Source organism: Siphateles boraxobius, unplaced genomic scaffold (genome assembly GCF_051911475.1).
Source record: "Siphateles boraxobius isolate OS27281-9 unplaced genomic scaffold, OSU_SipBor_1 26, whole genome shotgun sequence".
Classification (NCBI taxonomy): Eukaryota; Metazoa; Chordata; class Actinopteri; order Cypriniformes; family Leuciscidae; genus Siphateles; species Siphateles boraxobius.
Genome location: NW_027508876.1, coordinates 13,839,349 through 13,855,231, shown reverse-complemented (window position 1 = coordinate 13,855,231; position 15,883 = coordinate 13,839,349). Strand labels below are relative to the sequence as shown.

At 36.5% G+C, this 15,883-nt stretch overlaps 1 protein-coding gene across 1 annotated transcript; it reads left to right on the top strand.

Annotated features, from left to right (window-relative positions):
* The first annotated feature begins 1,518 nt into the window (after nt 1–1,518).
* Nucleotides 1,519–13,210, top strand: pck2 (phosphoenolpyruvate carboxykinase 2 (mitochondrial)). Its single transcript, XM_077244411.1, has 10 exons — nt 1,519–2,299; nt 5,663–5,878; nt 8,192–8,376; nt 9,052–9,258; nt 9,755–9,942; nt 10,082–10,244; nt 10,558–10,773; nt 11,652–11,789; nt 11,931–12,026; nt 12,171–13,210. Exons 1-10 carry the CDS (start codon nt 2,268–2,270, stop codon nt 12,638–12,640), a joined length of 1,911 nt encoding a protein of 636 aa, XP_077100526.1. The 5' UTR covers nt 1,519–2,267; the 3' UTR covers nt 12,641–13,210.
* Nucleotides 13,211–15,883: the final 2,673 nt, after the last annotated feature.

Here is a 15,883-nt window from a genome sequence, read left to right as displayed (position 1 = left end):
CACACACACACAAACTGTGATCTTTAGCCTGTTCATATGTTCCCGTCCCCTCTCACGTTCTCATTCTGTCTCAATGATCAAAGTCATTGAACTGAAGACTTCGCAAGCAATTAACCATGCAGTACAAGCTTCGAGCGTGTGCACTAAGTGACAACTCTTCATGGCTTAAAAACTTATTTGGACACTTATTTAAAATGTCAAAATTGCATTGTCGTATACATAATGAAATTTAAAACCAAAAGGCAGTCTGTAAACAAATAATTATTTTCTCTGAACAACGTTACTTTTCGGAACTATTTTTGCTATTGCTGTCTCAAGGTGTCAGTTTTTACATTTAATGTTCATTTGATTTGTGCACTAAAAAATGTCAAGAAGTCATGAACATTTCCACCACAAATGTATTGTGTCTGCCAGCAGTCTGTGGTGGTACTGACATTTAAAAAAATATGTCATACCATAGCTAGCATTTTATGTATTCTAAATAGACATAATTAAAATTGTAAAAAATATTTTACTGTTGTTTTATTATATTATTATTGTTTTTTTATAATTTCAAAAATAGCATTGAACAATGAAATATTTAATATTCTATATTGAAATGAAATGATATTGAATATTGAAATGATTTTTAAGTGAGCTATAATGAGTCCATAACCAAATTAAAAGTTTAAATCTTCTGATGTGAATAAAAACCAAGAGTTAGTAATAGCGCGGTCAAATTGATTAATCGCGAAAACACTGACCTGAATCACTACATACACACACACGTGCGCGCGCGCACGAACGCACACACGCACGCACGCACGCATGTACGCACACACACACGCACACACACACACACACACACACACACGCACGCACACACACACACACACACACGCACACACACACGCACGCACGCACGCACGCACACACACACATACATAGGCCTATTAAAACAATTATTTTATAACAAAAACTTTTATGTTAGATTAATCGATTTGACAGTTAGTAAACAGAATGCAAAAAAATAAATAAACAGAAACACAGATAGTCTATAGGCTAAGACACATTTTTATATCCATATTATTTAAAGTAGCCTAATTACCAGATAATTTCTCTAAATGATCATTTAAGTGTTTTTAATAGAATCACATTAGTTATTGTATTTAAAGATTTAGGGGATAGCTAAATTAGGATAAACAGAAAAGATAAATAAATAAAATCAAAATATAGAAATAATCAATTAAATTTAAAAACAATTTAAATGTTTATAGCTTCCTTGTTTTATTGGAATGTAATATTTTCTTTAAATGTAATGTTTTGGGGTATTATTAAAGAAAAACAAATGTTTTCCCCCATTACATTTACATCTTACATATTCGCTCTTTTTATATTGCTAAGAACATTAAAAAACGATGCCTGGGGTAAATACAGTTGAGAATTCAATTACAGGTTACAAAATCAGGAAAATATCATAAAAATGTAATAGTGAGACAGTTTTAATGCATTTAAATGTGTCTCGAGACCCACATAAACACAGATGTGATGATGAATGAAGCGACGTCACAATGAGCCAATAGGCTTCCGCCTTACAATGTTCACTGGACGTGAACAACACTCAACTTATATCAACATCTGCTGACGTGACAAGAAGCAAATACCGACGACGCTCACTTGACTTCAGAACTCGATAAAGAAGCTTTAAAAATAAGATTCACTTCTAAACAACCGTTTTTTGATTGAGCCGGGACGCCGGGCGGAGCACACAGAGTCTTCGATTCGATAACGTTACAGGAACCAGCGCGCTTGCGTCAGTCTCTTGATTCACTGTTTTTGAATGACTTAAACCTCTTCAATGACTCACAAGCATCAATCTAGAGTTTTTTGACCGAAATGCAGCAGCTAGTTTTTCCACTTTGCCGTGTTTTATTGGAAGTGCACGCTTTTTATAGTAACATAGTAAACTTATAAAATATTTTAATCGACTAGGACGTTTGTCAGCACAAAGCTTGATTTATTATTGAAACATTCCAGCCTGGTTCGTAGGGAGAAGAGCGTCATTAATAGTTCAGGATTCGAGCTGAGGGTGGGATCAGCTGATGATAAGTTACACGTGTTACAGTGCAAGGGTCTTACTTTACTCTCCTCTACCTCAAGAGCTGGATTATCACTATCTCCAGTCTGATATGAGAGGTGCACAGGACTGAAGAGGAACAAGCCACCCCTCTCATATCGTTTTATTTTTATTTTATGGTTTACTCCACCAATTTCACTTACACGAAATTATGTCCTGCCTGTTCCTTGGAGTACTAAGGAGGTGAGTCTCTTTTAGTCATTAATAATCTCTTTAAAACAAGGTAATAATATTGTTATAATTATATATAATTATATATAATAGTATTACTGTATATAGGGGTGATATTGCCTATTACCTTGTTTATATAGTAGTTACTCAGAAAGCTACAAAATAATTAAAGGTATGGGTATACTTTTTATGACTTTCTGCAGTCTCAAAATATTCAGTATACTGTATCACACCCTTCTCTTTCCTGGGTAAACATCCTTGTTTTATAGTTTCTTTTGAGGGTAGATACCTGAACTGAACCTGAACATTTGTTAACACCCTGTACAATCCCAGTGTCAACTCCCGTTTAACTGAGTGTACTAAACTTCAACAGCCTGTTATAGCCTAATGCAGAATGATCTTTGATAGAGATATGTAGAAGTAAGTTATAATAATCCAAAGTCTGGAGTCTGTTATTGCCAAATACTGACATTTGCCACATATTACATCTCACTATGAAATAGCATACTATGCACATCTCAAACTAGAGTTATTTAGTGTGTCACATACAGGAATGCTGAAACATAGCTTAAGTCACGTATAACTGGCTTTTTTCTTTTGTGTTCAGAGACTCAATGTGTATAAGTCTGAAAAACAAGTTATGAATAAGCAAGTAACCATCACCTTTGTTCAAAGTCACAGCAAGTATTTGTGAGTCATATGTACCACTGTAATATGAAATATTTAGAGATCAATCATACCTCTTTTAAAGCCAACATAATGATGTTGAACAAAAGTTTTATAAATCCCATTTTATTGCATCTGTATCAACTCTGCCAATCTCTCAACAGAATGAGTGATTACATCAGCACAGGACTTCAAGTAAATATGCTCAGTGTGAAAGTCTATATAGCCAAACTTTACCCTGCAGATGCATGATACCGGGAACTGATTGCTAATGACGTATATGTGTGTGCTTTGAGGGAAAGATTCTCCTAACTTGTTTAACAGGTTATTTTGCATTGAAACGCCCTTGAGGTATAGCCGTGATGCATGCGTGTGATTTAGAAATAAAGCATAATTTTGGCCCAATCACACATCTGATATTGGTACGTGTATTATGTGTTCTTGCATGAACATGGTGTGCTTGTATAGTGGCCTTACCCTGTTTAACCAGACTCTTAGGGGAGGGGAAGGGAGTGAATGCCAAGGACGCTGTCTGATTGGTCGGTTCACATGGGGGGGGGGGGGGGTGTAACTGCCTATGATAATTGATGGTGTGAAGCTGAGTGGTTATTGATGAAAGTGAGGAAACACGGGGGTCAAAACTGTGATAGACTTAGAGACTTTGTTCTTGTGAAGTTTGTCTGCATTTTACGGCTTTGGAAAACAATAGAAGAGAATTATAGGGTAGAAAGTGTTGCAATTGGGGTTGGGTGTTGGGCCGTTGGGCATCCCATTGTGCTCATTTTGTACTGCAACAGACTATTGAGGTTTGATACAACTAAGGTTATTTGTGGTATGAGTAGGTTTAAGGGTGGGTTAATGGGTAAGAGAATGGTCAACTGTAATTATAATGTTATTACAGAAATGAATTACATATGTAATTACATGCAGGCATTTTTTAAATATAGCCTTAAGTACTATGCAAGGTATGTATGTGTACACAATAAGTGCATTGTATCAAATGGTTAGTTTAAATGTTAGTAGTACATAGTAGTTAAAGACACTTCATATAAAGTGGGTCCAGAAATATCAGAATTGCAAGTTATAAAGTCTGAATTGTGAATTATAAACACAAAGATTGAAAGAGAATATGATCCTCTTGTCTGTTTCGTTTCATTTTATCCAATTTACATTTATGCATTTGGTAGTTGCATTAATTCAAGGTATGCTTTTTATCAGTTTGCATGTTTCTTGGGAACCAAAGCTATTAACTTAATATTGTAAATTACAAGCATAGTAAATTATTTGCTGTAAATGTTTGTTTTTTAAGTTATTTTAGACACTGATAAAGCATATTTTTCCCAAAAAGGACAAATTAAAATCTGAACTAGACTGGGTCAGCAAAAATAGTAATAATAAATAAATATATTAATGGTTTAGCCTTGCAAACTTTTGACTAGTTGTGCACATGTTGTGCATTTCATTCCAAAGGACACCACTAATTAGTCTTGCAGCTTCTAAATCACTTATCCTTCAGTTTCGGTCAAAGATCTGTGTTAAAGTACATCCAGTGATGCAATATTCATATTGCTGACATACTGTCAGCTCAAATGTATGTCCAGTCATTAATTTAACATGTCATGGATCACATATATCCATCTCTTTTATACATTATCTACAGTCTTTAACTTAAGACTTTAAATTGAGTTGGTTTTAGAAATGTTCCACCTGAATCTGAAGTATAGGCTTTTTAAAATTAGCCAAGTTATTTTTAGAATAAGTCCACTCACCTTTTTGTCTTGAAAATGCAAGTCTTCCAGTGTCATTAGCCTCCAGTTATTTTTGCTGTACTAAAATAGTCCATTATACTTCTTCAAATGGCAAAGTAATCATAAACACACAGGTTTGTCGCACAAATAGTTTTCACGTTTACTGCATTTGTTATTATTGAAAAGGCTCTTCTTGCGTTTGAATGGACAAATTCACAAAAAATTATATAAAAATGTCCATCTTGGTGAGTATTCTATACTTGGTTATGTCTTAAGTGAATGTAAACAGCCAAGAAAGATAATGCATTGTACAGTTTCATTATAATGGATCTGTGCATTTGTCTCAAAGTGACAACAGCTTAATATTCCTGCTGTTGCCTGTGTTTGTTATGTTAATCAATTTACCAAAGACAAAGAAAAAAAAATCACTGCGTTTGACTGAATAACTTTTTAACTTTAAGTATTTATCTATACTTCATTGATACAGCGAAGCCTATGCAGTGTGATTTTACATTTGATATATTGTAAAATTAGTGCAGTAATTTTGGGAAAAGTGAATGGACAATTTTAGATACAGCCTGTCATCAATGTTTTGAACAAAACAGTTGAATGAATAATTCAAATGACTCACAAAAGACCGTCACTTGTCGCCAACCACTGGCATATTGATATAACTTACAGAAATTGCTTAATAATTCCCCCCACTAATGTACAAACTGACAGTCCTTCTGGTACATGCAAACACAGACCAGCGGTGTGATACAAACGGTGATAAGTCATTGTTGTAGGATTGTATATCAACACTTTTAACTGGTCATGATATAATTATAATTTTCAGTTTTGTATGGTGTGTGTGTGCTACTGTGCTTGTAAAATGTGTAAAACTAACCAAGAATTAAGTGTTTTGTAGGTACGCAATTATACTTTCATTTGATGTACTAATGTTTGCATGTCCATGTAGGCGAAATGTCATCAGCACAGCTTCAGTGGGAGCGCGGTCTCTCGCCTCCATCCCCTCTCTGCCCTCGTCTGTGGCTGAGTTTGTGTCTGGAGCAGTGGCTGAGTGTAAACCTGCTAAAGTGCACGTGGTCACAGGCACACCAGATGAGACAGCAGACATCCTGGCCAACCTGGAGAAAGAGGGCATTGTAAAGAAACTCAGCAAATATGAAAACTGGTAAGTTGTTTTTTGCCGATCATATTGTAAGTATTTTAAAGTGCACCTGTTATGCTTTTTCAGATATTACATATGTGGTTTCAATAACCAGATTCATTTACATTGGTCCAGTTTCGTCTCAGACCACCTCCTGATATGGTTTGAGCGATCGGATTTAAATCCATCTCGAAAGCGTTTCGGAGGGCATTTACACCTCAGAGAAAATGCATAAAGTGACCGGGTGTAAACAGGCTTGCATTGATTCTGTAAATCCGATGTAATAAAAGTGCTTAGGAAGCCTCCCGAGCTGAAATTCAGATATGATAATGACGGTTTTGTTTATGACACGCGCTGTAAACAGTTGACCAATCACAACAGACTGGGCTGTCTGTCCAATCAGAGGAGAGTAGGCTCTCAGAAAGGAGAGGTTTAGAGAGACCTAATCATTTATTTATCAGTTTCAGGCACTGTGACAAAAGAGATAATAATGCAATGTATATTATGAGAACATTAAAAAGTGTTTTTTTTTTAACCTTGAATGCATGTAAGCCTATTAACAAATGTCTATAGAGAAGTGCTTCCTGGACTCAAGTGAATAAGTTTGAGGTGCTCTTTGGATAGAAAAAACGTGTAGAAATCATCAGGAACATCCAAGGCACTCTCTTTAGAAAAGTTAAAAAGCCTTTATTTCTATGGCTTGGTCATAATCAACACTATTAAAACACTCCGACGCGTTTCGGCATACAAGCCTTCGTCCGGGAGTCACTACATATCAACAAACAGGAAGAGCCTTATAAGGTCTCAAACCACCAATCAGAAACCTCCATTTGGCAAATGACAACAGTATGTTCAGAATTGTAAGATAATAACAAATACCACTAGATGGCCTCCTTGACGCTTAGTAGAATATTTGTGAAAAAACACTTCAAAGTTACAAGAAATGCATATATCACTACAAAAGTAGAAAGAAAAAATCAAATAGAAAAATAGAACAAAGTTTTGAGAAAAACACTCAGGTCAAGTTCTTCGTTCTGGCCTGGATATTTTATAGCATGCAGTCGATCAATCCAGAAACTTTCTCTCTGGTTTAGTAGTTTTTGCCTGTCCCCTTTTCTTAATGATAGTGGGATATGGTCAATTCCACAAATCTGTACAGTAGAATGATCACTCTTATGGAATTCCATGTAATGTCTCGCCATAGGATAGTTCATATTGCCTATGCGGATTGCATACTTGTGTTCAGCCAATCTGTCCTGCAAACGTCTCTTTGTCCTTCCTATATAAAACACTTTGCATTCAGGGCATTCCAGTCTATATATAACTAACACAGTTTTGCAGCTTATGAAATGGTTAATATTGAACTGTTTTCAGGATAAAATATCATCAAAGGTTTTAGTCTGTATAACATTTGTGCAGTGATTACAATGGTGACATTTATAAGACCCTTTGGGTTTAGATCCCAGCCATGTTTGTTGGCCTTTGGTTTCAAATGGCTCCGAACCAGTTTATCACGAATTGTAGGACACCTTCTAAAAGTAACCAAAGGTGGCTCAGGGAACAACTGGCCAAGTACATCATCACTCTCGATAATACCCCAGTTACTTCTTATTATTCTCTTGATTTTTTCTGCCTCTGTACTATATGTAGTAACAAAAATGGGTCTATCTTTTACAGGCTCTGGGGGGTTTCTTTCTAAAAGGGATTCCCTATTAGCAGATTTGGCCCTGCTGTATGCTTTTTGGAGAGTTGTGTTTTTATAACCCCGTTCCTTAAAACGTGACATCATCTCTTTTGCTTTGTGCTCAAAAGAATTGTCTCGGTCACAAATTCTCCTCACTCTCTGGAATTGCCCATAAGGAACATTTTCCTTCAACCACTTAGGGTGGAAGCTCTTAGCATGTAGGATAGTGTTCCTGTCGGTAGGTTTTCTAAAAACTGAAGTGTGTAGGGCACCATGATCGTCTTTGGATATGTTAAGATCAAGGAAATGAATACTATCTTTACTGTATTCCAAAGACAGTTTAATGTAGGGGTTAATGTTATTCAAAAAAACATGGAACTCTTTCAAAATCTGTCTCTGAACCAGACCAAAACAAGCAAACATCATCAATGTAACGTCCCCACCAGATAATGTGTTTGAAAAAGGCATTCTTTTCCTGGTTAAGGACAAATGGCAGTTGCATGTAAACCTATTGTTGGAGACCTCCAAAACAAAATGAAGAACCTTTATAATAGCGTAATAGGGGCACTTTAAGATATACTGATGATAATAAGAATGGTCTGACATTATCCTGATTTAAATTTCCACTGATTCATAATCATTTCTGTGTGCAGCTGGCTGGCTCGTACTGACCCTAAAGATGTGGCTCGCGTGGAGAGTAAGACAGTGATCGTCACGAAGGTCCAAAGGGACACTATCCCCATCCCCACCGGAGGTGCCAAGTCCCAACTGGGCAGCTGGATGAGTGAGGGAGACTTCCAGAAGGCCAGAGAGGACCGCTTTCCTGGCTGCATGGCAGGTGTGTGTTACTCAAATCACTGATCAATTGCTGAAACCTGTCAAATAGTTCATCTAGCCAACAGAACAAATACAAGTTGTGGAAAATATGTCTTAAAAAATAACAGAATTATTTTATTGACTTTGAATATATTATTATTAATAAATAATATTATAAAATGTATTGATAAGTTGAATATGACAAAGACAAGAATCAATAAAAACATGCAAAAAAAATGACACGACTGTGATCCAGGCATCTGAATCAGGTCTTTACATTACTAAAAGTGCACTTGTCTATATTGTGTGCCTGGATATATGCCCGGGTTATAATGCTCTTCTCCATTATTTGATCATCATATGATGAATTACTGCTGCCATGATCAATGGTAAATGTACACAAACCAGAGCTCTCTTAAATCAAACTGTGTTTTTGTTGCAGCACCTGCCTTTCATGGACAGCAATAGTGCAGTGTAAATTGCGTCATGAAAAAATAAATATTATATATAGTAATCTTGACTAGTATAGAAAGGAGGCAATTTTATAGACAGAATCCCATCAGTAGAGCTTCATTCGTATTTAACCTGGAATGTTCCTTTAAAATCCAAATAATACACATGATCATGTAGGATAGGCTGGGTGGAAACTGTAATGCCTAAAAAGTCTGAATATTTCTTACTTTCTATCCCTCTGTAGGACGCACTATGTATGTGATCCCCTTCAGTATGGGTCCTGTGAACTCTTCTCTTGCTAAGTTTGGTGTTCAGGTGACAGATTCTCCATATGTGGTGGCTAGCATGGGCATCATGACACGCATGGGGATGCCTGTGCTGGAGAAACTAGCAGAGGGGGCAGAGTTTGTGCGCTGTCAGCACTCTGTGGGCCGACCTTTACCACTCAAAGGTACCTTAACTGCTTTCATTTAATGTCAGATTAAATGTAAATGTGATTCAATCTGTCAAATGAAACTCTAAAGTTCCCCCTTTTTTTCAAATGACACATTTTGTCTTTTTTTGTTGCATTTTCTGAACAAAACCAATATTATTATCAATTTAATGTGTCCTTGTGGATTAAAAGTTTTTGGCCTGGTTTCACAGACAGGGTTTAGATTAAGCCAGGATTGGGACTTAGGTCAATTAGGACATTTAAGTAGCTTTTAGAATTGTTCTTTAGAAAAAAGCATTACTGTTATTGAGACAATACAATGACATATTTTAAGGTATGTCAGTGCAAGTTGCTTTCAGTTAAAACAGCTCAAATGTGCATTTTAGTCTGGGACTAGTTTAAGCCTTGTCTGTGAAACCGCGGGTAAAAAAAAGCGTACTTCCCCCAAACCTTTGAATGGTAATGTATATATATTTTTCTTATCTATATCTCTTTCTCTGTTCTTCCCGCACAGCTCCTTTAGTAAACAGCTGGCCTTGTAACCCAGAGAAGGTGTTGATCTCACATCTCCCAGACACCAGGCAGATCTTATCCTTCGGCAGCGGTTACGGTGGAAACTCGCTGCTTGGAAAGAAGTGCTTTGCTCTTCGTATCGCCTCACGCATTGCCAAAGACGAAGGCTGGTTGGCTGAACACATGTTGGTATGGGACATCAGAGAAAATCCTGGCTCTTGCTTGCGAGTTTACAACAATGCATCTTACTGTTGTACTACTCTCTTAGCAGGAGAATTCATTTATAAAACATGATGCTGATACTCGTCCTTGTTTCTCTTCCCTCCAGATTCTGGGTATCACAAATCCTCAGGGTGTAAAACGGTACATTGCAGCTGCGTTCCCGAGCGCTTGTGGGAAAACTAACCTGGCCATGATGAAACCATCATTACCAGGCTGGAAGGTGGAGTGTGTGGGCGATGACATCGCCTGGATGAAATTTGACAGTCAGGGTGAGAAATATGACTTGTCCGAGACAGCATATGCAACTATTGACAAAAGTGTGGGTTTGTGGACAGCCAAAAAATTATACCATATCTCTTATTTTAGCAGGTTTATTGGGCAGCAAAGAGTGAACTAATTAAAATATAAATAATTGCATGGCTCTGCTAACACTGATATAAATAACAGTTGCTCAGGAACAGGTTTGCAGTATAGTGTATTAATGTATGATGTGAGGAATCTGTTGAGGGGAATACTGTTGTTTATGATTATAAATAGATGTTTTCAATACAAACGGTGGTGCATTTTGACTCTCTTCACCAGGTAAACTCAGAGCTATTAATCCAGAGAATGGTTTCTTTGGAGTTGCCCCCGGGACGTCCCTAAAGACCAACCCTCATGCCATGTCCACCATCTCCAGTAACACGGTGTTCACTAACGTAGGAGAGACCAGCGATGGGGGGGTTTGGTGGGAGGGTCTGGATCCGCCTGCACCTGGAGTCAAACTCACCGACTGGCATGGAAAATCTTGGAAATATGGTAAAATCATTGATTAGTAAAGTCATTTTGACAAAATGCGCTATCAAAACTTAATTTGTTTAATGCTTTGAATGCTTTAAAATGCCTTGGAATAGACCTAAGGTTGGTCTCTTTTTAAAGAAGACTCATCAGATTATATAGCACTTCAAAAAATGAAAAAAGTAAAAAGGTTATAGAAGTTTAAATTTAATATAAAACAAATGTGCTTGTACTAAACATTTTTTATTTTATACAAAATTTTACTAAACAAATTATACTATGAAATCAAAGCCACGTATCTAACCAAGTTGTGTTTCAAATTTGAAGTTGATATCATAAAAATTGAAGTTACCATGAGATTTTGTTTAGGCTCTGTACCAAAAATAATCACTGTGTGTCACCTACATTTAATTTAGTTATGCACAAATATTTCTGTTACAATATCACTTCTATCTCAAAACAGTCACCAAATAAGGAAAGTCTTAGACCTTTCAAGCGATATGAGTTTTGTCAAGATTAGAAAAAGTTGGGTTATAAAATAGTGCAGTAAAATTTGTAATATGACACATGACATCGCCCACTACTGTAGGTAGGAGGAGCCTGCTAAAATAAATTTAAGTACTGTTTCCAAAAAGAATGCAATGTCTGATTTCAAAATGTTTTTCACAGGATGAGGGTGTACGCTTTCGAAAGATACCTGATTATGATGATTAATAAAATATGTGATAGGGAAAAAAGGCAATAAAAAAAGTGCGCCAATCATCCTACTGACAGTTAAAGGAAACATTCATTAATATATAAAATTAATTGAAAAATAAAATTATTGATTTAATTTTTTTTTTAAATATATGATTATTATATAAATACAACTTTTAATTAACTCTATTTCTGTTTCTCAGGTGATTCTACACTGTGTGCTCACCCGAACTCCAGGTTTTGTGCCCCTGCTGGCCAGTGCCCTATCATAGACCCACGCTGGGAGAGTGATGAGGGCGTCCCTATTGATGCCATTGTATTTGGTGGCAGAAGACCAGAAGGTGGATGTCACTGAATCAAAACTTTTATACCAAGATATTGGTATACTACATACAACTATGTATATATATATATATATATATATATATATATATATATATGATACACATTATATCGCAAAATGTACCTGTCTATTTTCCCAGGTGTGCCTTTGGTGTACGAGTCGTTTAACTGGCGTCATGGTGTGTTTGTGGGTGCAGCCATGAGATCTGAATCTACAGCTGCTGCTGAACATAAAGGTACAAACTTTAATTTCTCCATATGATAAATAGTTGGTAACACAAACATGTACACTACAGTCTAAGCACTTTGTGACAAACTGAACAAAAACCTAATACTGTTATTTTTCATAAATGACAATATATATGGCTAATTTTCCTCAGGTAAAGTAATCATGCATGACCCCTTCGCAATGCGTCCTTTCTTCGGCTACAACTTCGGTGACTATCTGACCCACTGGTTGAGTATGGAGACGCGCAAGGGCCCGACCCAGCTCCCTAAGATCTTCCACGTCAACTGGTTCCGGAAAGATCAGAAGACCGGCTCTTTCCTGTGGCCAGGGTTTGGAGAGAACGCCCGTGTCCTCGAGTGGATCTTCAAACGTTGCAGCCGTACCAGTGAAGACGAGGCTGCCACCAAGAGCATTGTGGGATGGATTCCACAAAACGGTGCCATAAACACAGAAGGCCTGGGTGGGAATATTGATATGGGTGCCCTCTTTGACCTGCCCAAACCCTTCTGGCAGAAGGAAACTCAGGAGCTTCGGACCTACTTCACCCAGCAGGTTGGCGCTGATCTACCGGCACAAGTGGAAGGAGAGCTGAAGGCGCTGGAAGAGAGAGTGAGGGATTGAACAGACACTTCACTACATTAATGTTGAGTAGATGTGAGGAACAGGGTTGAGGTGAAGGTAACTGTTTTAATGTGACTGACTGTTGCACTGCTGTGGACACTGCATCTGAGAAACACAAAACCAAAAAGTTCACTAGATGCCCAAAAGTTCACTAGATGGCATCAATAACTAGGTGCCTTATTTTATCTTACAGTAGAAGCTAAAAACTCGATTTACTGTTTACACATCGCTATCTACCAAAATGCCATTTTAGATTATCTTCGGTTCAAACAAGGTGACATGATGAATTTAAACCACATCTTACAAGTTTATGAGTACACTACCTACTCATTTTAAGCAGAAATATTATACATGTCTTCAAGGAAAGCAGCAATATCATCATTGGTTACCTAATGAAAACCGAATTTTTATTTCCAAAGATTTTTACTTTTATTCGTGTAATATGATTGATGTGATTAGGGATGAGCTGGGGTTGAAGGATCTGGACCAAAGAGTACCAGCAAGTCTCAGTCATTGAATATGTGTATGTTTTTACCTGAGCTGACTGAATAAATACAACTCTAAAACAAACTTTATGTGCATCAGTCGTTTTCTTATATCATAACAGTTGCAATAAATTAACTATAAACAAAGATGGAAGATATCGTGTGTTAAGCATAAGTGTTTTATACTTCACACAATGTGCCATAAATCTCACTTATAGAGTGTGCGTTCTGTTTTGAACAGGACATTGTCACAAGATTAATTGGGAACGTGAATTTTACAAAATGAACAAATACTCTTTAGAGATAAAACACTGAATCTGGTTCTTAGTTAACCCTGTAAAGTCTTACATGAGAAATAAGTAATAAAAAACAAATATATATATATATATATATATATTTTTTTTTTTTTTTTTTTAAATGGGACAGTCAAACATTGATAAAAGTTTGCTTATGTGTTTTATGTTTCATATATTTGATACATCAGGCTTTTATAGTCCATAAATTATGATGTAGTGAGAATATGGAACTCAAGGTTATGTATAGGGCCAAAAAGTAAGATGAAATTCTGATAGCTGGTTGTGTAAATCAATGAGATTTTATAACAGTATTACTACTTAAGATTACAACAGACTAAAATGCATATAAATACATAAATAATCTCCCAATAATATGTCTGAGAAAGGAGATATTTAAATGCTTACATTTATGATCATAGATCTGTAGTTTTTCTTGTATTCATCTGTAGTTTTTAATATCACATTTGATACTCAGAATAGATTTTTCTAAAAAAATGATGTATAGATGATCAAGTAAACCTAAGCTTCAGTACAGTTTATAAACATCATTAAAGATTTCACAGCAAAAAAACTTGTTCCACGACTTGAAGGGGACATTTTTACAGTTATAGGCTACTTAAAGGCGTTGTTCTTGGTAAAAAAGGGTAAATTATCAAGGGTGGAAGGCATGTAAAAAACTACAACTGTTTTTTCAACAAAATTTTGATCATATTGGAAAAATGGGTCACACTTTAGATTAGGGTCCAATTTTCACTAATTACTTACTATAAACTATAAACTCCTAACTGATGCTTAGTTAGTTAGCAAGGTAGTTTTTAAGTTTAAGTATTGTAAGATTAAGGGATGTAGAATATGGTCATGCAGAATTAGGCATTAATATATGCTTTATACTAATAAACCGCCAATATCCTATGAATATGCATACTAATAAGCTAATAAACTAGTTTATAGTGAGAATTTATTTTACTGTAGAAAGTGCGCTGCAAACCCCCCAGACCTACACTAAGAATGATGCACTTAAAGCAAGGCTAAATTTACCTAATAGCCTACTAAAGCAGAAGCATAAACTCCTCCAACACAGCCATCATGGGTCATCTCTGCCCTGCTCTGGATATAAATAAATACAACAAGAGTGAAATTGAATTTAAATGTGAAAGTGGTATTTCACATCGTCAGATCATTTACTGATTGTTAGTTGGCCAAGAAGAGACTTGCAGCACAAAATATGACAATACATTAGGTCTGAATCAGCGACCATCATAAGAAACATTTATAAAACGGTTACCACATACGAATATTAAAAGGCAAAAATATGTATTATGTTACTTTTTACAATAGCAATAGGCTAATTAAATACAACCCTTCCCGTAGAAATAATATAGTCCTTGACTGTAAACGGCAAAATAAATGTTCCTATAACATACTGAAAAGATGCGACATATAGGCCTAAGCATAATTGTTTAAAGTATAAATCGATTAAAAAACTTAAAAGTTCGGTAACTGCGGGCTTCCACACACATCTATGTCTTAGCCACCTGTTTGAAAGACACATGACAACCAGCAGAGGTCACTCATACTTCATTAAATTATCAGGTAATTTTGCCGACCGAAATACATCTGTCTACAGGTTTTTGACAAAATAATACAATATTCGAATAAAAATATTTATGTATAAAATAATATAAATATTTATAAAAGTGTTGCTGGAGGGATGCTGGAAAACTGTCAAGGAACAGAAGTGCCTGCTGAGTATGTATCTCTTATCTTGTTAATTGAGTTGATTACTGAATGTGCTCCTCTTGTGTTAATTAGGTTAATTATCTGAATGTGCTCCTCCTGAAATTTGTTAATAAAACCTCATATAGTAAACAAAACACTGTTATTGGCCGTTTTGTTTTGCTGTTAAAGGAACACGCCACCGTTTTTTGAAATAGGGGTTATTCACTGTCTCCCCTACATTGAGATAGGTGGGCAAATGCATTTTTGTCTCAGTGCATGCATTGTCTTAGACTGGCAGTGCTGCCGCTAGCTTAGCTTAGCATAATGAATGGAATCCTTTGTTGCCGGATAGCATGTAGTATATAAGAGATCCAAAAAAATAATAATTACTTCTTGTGGCCTGCGTATTTACAACGAGTACAAATAGCAATGCAGATTACGACCATTTCCTAGGCAGATATTGACTTGGGACTATATTGGGGGGAAGCACAGGCGAAGCCTGCTACTTTGTAAACCGTGCCCCTCGTCAAAGACCAGCACCCTGCTTCCCCAAAGGTACACGACGAGCTGAGTAAGTCAGGGCGCGCCCCTTTCTCGACTCGCCTAAAGACATAAACTTCCGCAACGCTCTCCACTATTGACGGCGCTGAGGAGAAGGGCTACAACACGTTGCCCCCCCTATAGGAAGCTATGGCCATTCATCTCTGCATCTAATTGGGCTCTTGGCCCTTAATGGCGCTTTT